Source organism: Oncorhynchus nerka, linkage group LG4 (assembly GCF_034236695.1).
Source record: "Oncorhynchus nerka isolate Pitt River linkage group LG4, Oner_Uvic_2.0, whole genome shotgun sequence".
Classification (NCBI taxonomy): Eukaryota; Metazoa; Chordata; class Actinopteri; order Salmoniformes; family Salmonidae; genus Oncorhynchus; species Oncorhynchus nerka.
The window spans coordinates 75,587,550-75,595,240 of NC_088399.1; the positions used below are offsets into that span (position 1 = coordinate 75,587,550).

A 7,691-nucleotide genomic window follows, 5' to 3' on the forward strand; every position below is an offset into this window, starting at 1 on the left:
CACAATGAGTAACGATATCTTAGCCTTTAGAAACTATTCATTCCCCTTGACTTATTCCACAGTTTGTGTTACAGCCTGAATTCTAAATGGATTAAATATATATATTTTTATATTTAGACACAGTACCCCATAATGACAAAGTGAAAATGTATTATTATTTTTTTTTGCAAATGTATGGATAATGAAATACAGATATTTCTCATTTACCTAAGTATTCACACCACTGAGTCAATAATTTGTAGAAACACCTTTGGCAGCGATAACAGCAGTGAGTCTTTCTGGTTAAGTCTCTAAGAGCTTTCCACACCTGGATTGTGCAACATTTGCACATTAATTTTTTTCAAAATTCTGCAATCTCTGTCATTGGTGGTTGATCATTGCTAGACAACCATTTTCAAGTAGATTTAAGTAAAAACTGTAACTTGGCCATTCAGGAATGTTAACTGTAAGCAACTCCAGTGTAGATTTGTGTTTTAGGTTATTGTCCTGCTGGAAGGTGAATTCATCTCCCAGTGTCTGGTGTAAAGCAGACTGAACCAGGTTTTTTTTATAGGATTTTGCCTGTACTTAGCGCTGTTCCATTTATTTTTTATCCTGAAAAACTCCCCCGTCCTTAATGATTACAAGCATACCCATAACATGATGCGGCCACCACTATGCTCGAAAATATGGAGAATGGTACACCGTGTGTGTTGTATTGGATTTGCCCCAAACATAATACTTTGTATTCAGGACAAAAAAGTGAATTGCTTTGCCAAAATGTTTTTGCAGTATTACTTAGTACTTTGTTGCAAAACGGATACATGTTTTGGAATATGTTATTCGGTCCAGGCTTCCTTCTTTTCACTCCGTCAATTCGGTTAGTATTGTGGATTAACTACAATGTTATTGATCCATCCTTAGTTTTCTCCTGTCACAGCCATTAAGCTCTGTAACTTTTAAAGTCTTTATTGGCCTTATGGTGAAATCCCTGACTGGTTTCCTTTCTCTCTGACAACTGAGTTAGGAAGGATGCTTGTATCTTAGGCCGTCATTGTAAATAAGAATATGTTCTTAACTGACTTGACTAGTTAAAAAGGTTAAATCTTTTTTTTTTATCATATTTGTCGTGACTGGGTGTATTGATATACCATCTATAGTGTAATTAATAACTTCACCATGTTCAAAGGAGTATTCAGTGTCTTCCGAATGACGCAGCGGACTAATGCACTGTCTAATAAAGGTTAGACTTTTTTTCCCTTTTTTTTAACAAATAGGTGCCCTTCTTTGCGAGGCATTGTTAAACCTCCCTGGACTTGGTGGTTGAATCTGTGTTTGAAATTCACTGCACGACTGAGGGACCTTACAGATAATTGCTTGTGTGGGGTACAGAGACGAGGTAGTCATTCAAAAACACTATGTTAAACACTATTAGTGTCCACCAGAATGAGTCCATGCAACGTATTATGGGTGCATCAGTACCGCTTGCCGTGCAGTAGCAGAAAGAACAGTCTATGGCTTGGGTGGCTGGAGGCATTGGCAATTTTTAGGGCCTTCAACTGACACCGATTGGTATAGAGGTCCTGAATGGCAGGGAGCTCAACCCCAGTGATGTACTGGGCTGTATGCACCACCCTCTGTAGCGCCTTTCGATCGGATGCCAAGCAGTTGCCATACCGGGCAGTGATCTTAGTTGGAGAGAATATTAAAGAGCTTCAAGCAATATCTAGTTATATATTTATTGAATACTGGCTGACGGGTTGTCTAACTGAACATTTGATTGTTTGATTGACAGCCCAGTAAGGTTCAATGATTGGCTGATTGTTTGATTGACAGCCCAGTAAGGTGAGGAGTGAGTGCAAGGAGCTGAGGATGCTGTGCGCCGAAGATGAACAGAGCAGAACCTGCTGGATGACTGCCTTCAGACTGTTAAAGGTACAGTACACACACACACACACTCACAGAATCTTCTGTATAACTGATGTTTCATTTATATTTATTACTTGAAAATGTATTTTGTTGTGCGCTACATATATGTTCTGTTTTGACAGTATGGGATATTACTGTATCAGAACTACAAGAGTCCCCAGCAGCGGAAGTCTCCTGTCTCACACTTCTCTACTCCTGTGGTAAGATTCTTATTCACATGTTTCTATTCCCTACTCTATTTAAGCAAACTAGAATCTATTGGAGAGCGGTAGCGTGGCTCAGACAAGTTCTCTGTCTCTGTAGAGAAGTGTGTCTGAGAACTCTCTGGTGGCCATGGACTTCTCTGGCAGGACGGGACGCGTCATAGAGAACCCTCTGGAAGCACAGAGTGCCGCGGTGGAGGAGGGACAGACATGGAGGGTGAGGAGGAGAGTAGGAAGGAGAGGAAGGGGATGGGATGGAAGATTGGGAAACTCAGACTAAGAAGAAGGTGTACTTCTGTCATTCTGAATGTAAAATAGTTTTGTTTTTTTATCTTTCCTGCCGTCAGAAACGTGGTCACCGTATGAATGCTCTGGGCAGCCCCAGCCTCCTCCACCCATCTTCTCTCAGCTCAGGTACCCTACACTTTACATGACTTTGCTCTTATACATGGATAGTAGTACTGTAATAATTACACTAGTAACAACATTTAACAGTAACTTCATAAATACTTAGTAATGCTAGATGGCGCCGGAGGAGATGGCTGCCGTTTTACGGACTCCTAACCAATTGTGCTATTGTTATTTGTGACTTATTTTGTTCATAATGTTTATGCCACTGTCTCTTATGATCAAAAATAGCTTCTGTATATCAGGACAGCGATTACTCACCTCGTACTGGACAAAGATTTTTTCTTTAACGAGTCGAACGCAAAGAATTTACTTCAGACACTCGACAAGGCCCAAATCCCCGTCATTCGCATGTGAAAGAGACGGAGAGATCTGGGATTTTGGTCTGGGTACCTTGTAAGGATCCGACGGCGAGTGTGTAATCTGCCTCCACCATCAATCCTATTAGCCAACATACAATCATTGGATAACAAAATAGACAAGCTTGATCATGAATATCCTACCAACGGGACATTAAAAACTGTAACATCTTATGTTTCACGAGTCATGGCTGAACGATAAACACGGATAACCTACAGCTTGAAGGGTTTACGCTGCATCGGCAAGATAGAACAGCTGCCTCAAGTAAGACATGGGGTGGCAGTCTGTGTATATTTGTAAACAACAGCTGGTGCACGAAATCTAATATCAAGGTTTTCCTCGCCTGAGATAGAGTATCTCATGATAAGCTGTAGACCACACTATTTACCAAGAGAGTTTTCATCTATATAGCTGTCTATTTACCACCACAAACCAATGCTGGCAATAAGACCACACTCAATGAGCTGTATAAGGCCATAAGCAAACAGGAAAACACTCATCCAGAGGCAGCGCTCCTAGTGGCCGGGGACTTGCAGGGAAACTTAAATCCATTTATAGCTCATTTCTATCAGCATGTTAAATGTGCAACCAGAGGAAAAATAACTCTAGGCCACATTTACTCCACACACAGAGATGTGTACAAAGCTCTCCCTCGCCCTCCATTTGGCAAATCTGACCATAACTCTATCCTCTATCCTTACATGCTAAAACTAAAGCAGGAAGCACCAGTGACTCGGTCAGATGACGCAGATGCTCAGCTACAGGACTGTTTTTCCTGCACAGATTCTTCCAATGGCATTGAGGAGTCCACCACATCAGTAACTGGCTTCATCAATAAGTGCCTCGACGACGATGTCGTCCACAGTGTCCGTACGTACATACCCAACCAGAAGGCATGGATTACAGGCAACATCGCACAGAGTTTAACGGTAGAGCTGCCACTTTCAAGGAGCGGGACTCTAACCCGGACGCTTATAAGAAATCCCGCTATGCCCTCCGATGAACCATCAAACAGGCAAAGCATCAGTACAGGACTAAGATTGAATCATACTACACTGGCTCCAACGCTCGTCGGATGTGGCAGGGCTTGCAAACTATTACAGACTACAAAGGAAAGCACAGCCACGAGCTGTCCAGTGACACGAGCCTACCAGATGACCTAAATAACTTCTATGCTCGCAAGCAACACTGAAGCATGTATCAGCCGTTCCGGACGACTGTGTGATCACGCTCTCCGTAGCCGATGTGAGTAAGACCTTTAAACAGGTCAACATTCAAAAGGCCGCAGTTTCAGACGGGTTACCAGGAAGTGTACTCCGAGCATGCACTGACCAACTGGCAAGTGTCTTCACTGACATTTTCAACCTCTCCCTGACAGCATATTTCAAGCAGACCACCATAGTCCCTGCACCCAAGAACACTAAGGTAACCTGCCTAAATGACTACTGACCCGAAGCTCTCACATCTGTAGCCATGAAGTGCTTTGAAAGGTTGATCACATCAACACCATTATCCCAGATACCCTAGACCCACTCCAATTTGCATCACCGTCCCAACAGATCCACAGATGATGCAATCACTATTGCACTCCACCCTGAGACTAAACACCTCCCTCTGCAACTGGATGCTGGACTTGCTGATGGGCCACCCCCAGGTGGTAAGGGTAAGTAACAATACATCTGCCACGCTGATCCACAACACAGGGGCCCCTCAGGGGTGCGTTCCCAGTCCCCTCCTCTACTCTTTGTTCACCCATGACTGCATGGCCAGGCACGACTCCAACACCATCATTAAGTTTGCCGACGACACAACAGTGGTAGACCTGATCACCGACAACGATGAGACAGCCTATAGGGAGGAGGTTAGAGACCTGGCCGTGTGGTGCCAGGATAACAACCTCTCCCTCAATGTGATCAAGGCAATGGAGATGTTTGTTGATGACTACAGGAAAAGGAGGACTGAGTACGCCCCCATTGTCATCGACGGAGCTGTAGTGGACTAGCTTGAGAGCTTCAAGTTCCTTGGTGTCCACATCACCAACAAACTATCATGGTCCAAACACACCAAGACAGTCGTGAAGATGGCACAGCACGGGTCCTCAGATCCTCATAAGGTTCTACAGCTGCACCATCGAGAGCATCACTGCCTGGTATGGCAACTGCTCGGCCTCTGACCGCAAGGCACTACAGAGGGTTGTGCGTACGGCCCAGTACATCACTGGGGCCAAGCTTCCTGCCATCCAGGACCTCTATACCAGGCGGTGTCAGATGAAGGCCCTAAAAATGGTCAAAGATTCCAGCCAACGTAGTCATAGACTGTTCTCTCTGCTACCGCACAACAAGCAGTACCGGAGCGCCAAGTCTAGGTCCAAAAGTCTTCTGAACAGCTTCTACCCCCGAGTCATAAGACTTCTGAACAGCTAATCAAATGGCTACCAAGACTATTTGCATTGTCTCTCCCCCCCTTTACGCTGCTTCTACTCTCTGTTTATTATCTATTTTAACTCAATTTAACTCTACCTACATGTACATATTACCTCAATGACCTCGACTAACCTGTACCCCAGCACATTGACTCTGTACCGGTACCCCCTGTATATAGCCTCGCTACTGTTATTTTACTACTGCTCTTTAATTGTGTTATTTTAATTAGATTTTTTACTTAATTCACTTTTTACTTAAAACTGCATTGTCGGTTAAGGGTTGATTTAATGGAGTGTATTGTTACACAAGTTGTTGTTACACAAGTGGGATATGAAGCAGTTCCTACATCTGTGGTTACCTCCCAAATGGCACCCTATTTCCTTCATTGTGCACTACTTATGGGCCCTGGTCATAAGAAGAACACTATATAGGGAAAGGGTGACATTTTGGATGCAGGCTGCTTGTATCTCTGCATGTGTAAAGCTGTATAGTGCACATCTTGTGTTTATACATTGAAAGCCGAAAATATCTTTCAGACACCTGAAACCTGATGTTGTCTTTCAGTGATCCATAGAACACAGCTATGGTTCCATGGTCGCATCATTAGAGAAGAGTCCCACAAGATGGTCATGCAACAAGGACAAGTAGACGGGTAAGACTTAGAAGCTGTATTATCCTTCTTAAGCCACCCTCCCATCCATCCCAGTACCCACAGACCATCCCTATGTATAGATGTACAGCATAAGTGAAAATGTTTTATGTGTGGGTGTGTCAGGTTGTTCCTGCTGAGAGACAGTCAAAGTAACCCCAAGGCGTTTGTCCTGACCTTGTGCCACCACCAGAAGATCAGACACTTCCAGATCCTACCGGTCAGTTCTTTATACTCATCTACCTCTATTCGGTTCCACTTCCTTCTTGTTCATCCAATTTGGCTCCATCTCAGTTTGCTCTCACATCCTATCTCCTGCCTCCTTCTCAACTGTATTGTATATTGTCTCCTCTCTCTCTCTCACAGTGTGAAGAGGAAGGTCAGATGTTGTTCAGTTTGGATGATGGTTCCACCAAGTTCACAGACCTGATCCACCTGGTGGAGTTCTACCAGCTCAACAGAGGGGTGCTGCCCTGCAAGCTCAAACACCCCTGTACCGCCGTTGCCTTGTGACCCTTCACCCCTGACCTCTGATCCATGAACCATACGCCTGCCCTCTGATCTCACTAAACTACTCTCTGTCTGCAGTTAAATTCTCTACCCCTTGTTCACTAGCTCGTCAAGTGTGCACTTATTCACTCGTTCCTTGTGGATTTGAAAGGAATGGAGTGTTTGAAGCTGATGGTACATGCTTAGTTACACCAATGCTTTTAAAATGCATGAGGGGTAGTGAACAATTGCACACTTTTGGGGGGGATTGGAAAGTGGCCACACAGATAGATAAATCGACAGACAAACAGACATGTGGTGTACTATAGTAATCTGTGGATCCAACCAAGCCCCTGTTTCCTCCTCCTTCACCCACCTCAGACAGACGATAGACAGGGGGCTGGTTTCCCCGCACTTCTTTATTGATCATCAGGGATCGAATCGATCACAACGATTGACCATGTGTAAATTCAACCTGTGCAGTCCAGTCTTTATAAGCTGATCACCTGATGCTTCATGCTGCCATCTGGCTGCCATCTGGCATCCTGAAGCGTGACGTTGTCTGGGGGGCATCCTGAAGCGTGACGTTGTCTGGGGGGCATCCTGAAGCGTGGCGTTGTCTGGGGCGGGGGCATCCTGAACGTGACGTTGTCTGGGGGCATCCTGAAGCGTGACGTTGCCTGGGGGCATCCTGAAGCGTGGCGTTGTCTGGGGGGCATCCTGAAGCGTGACGTTGTCTGGGGGGCGGGCGTCCTGAACCGTGGCGTTGTCTGGGGGCATCCTGAAGCGTGGCGTTGCCTGGGGGCATCCTGAAGCGTGGCGTTGCCTGGGGGCATCCTGAAGCGTGGCGTTGCCTGGGGGCATCCTGAAGCGTGGCGTTGCCTGGGGGGCATCCTGAAGTGTGCGTTGCCTGGGGGGCATCCTGAAGCGTGGCGTTGCCTGGGGGCATCCTGAAGCGTGACGTTGCCTGGGGGCATCCTGAAGCGTGGCGTTGCCTGGGGGCATCCTGAAACGTGGCGTTGCCTGGGGGCATCCTGAAGCGTGACGTTGCCTGGGGGCATCCTGAAACGTGATGTTGCCTGGGGGCATCCTGAAGCGTGGCGTTGTCTGGGGGGCATCCTGAAGCGTGACGTTGCCTGGGAGTCCTGAAGCGTGACGTTGCCTGGGGGGTATCCTGAAGCGTGACGTTGCCTGGGGGGCATCCTGAAGCGTGACGTTGCCTGGGGGGCATCCTGAAGCGTGACGTTGCCT

General features: G+C 46.1%; 1 protein-coding gene across 1 annotated transcript in view; it reads left to right on the forward strand.

Moving 5' to 3' along the window:
• LOC115128596 (growth factor receptor-bound protein 10-like) overlaps positions 1-7,081 on the forward strand; it is a 54,170-nt gene extending 47,089 nt beyond the window's left edge. The window contains exons 11-17 of the mRNA XM_029658558.2: positions 1,816-1,914; positions 2,031-2,108; positions 2,212-2,328; positions 2,459-2,525; positions 5,867-5,954; positions 6,078-6,171; positions 6,318-7,081. Of these exons, the coding sequence (XP_029514418.1) occupies positions 1,816-1,914; positions 2,031-2,108; positions 2,212-2,328; positions 2,459-2,525; positions 5,867-5,954; positions 6,078-6,171; positions 6,318-6,464 (690 nt within the window). The 3' untranslated portion in view covers positions 6,465-7,081. The remainder of the gene's footprint in view (positions 1-1,815; positions 1,915-2,030; positions 2,109-2,211; positions 2,329-2,458; positions 2,526-5,866; positions 5,955-6,077; positions 6,172-6,317) is intronic.
• Positions 7,082-7,691: the final 610 nt, after the last annotated feature.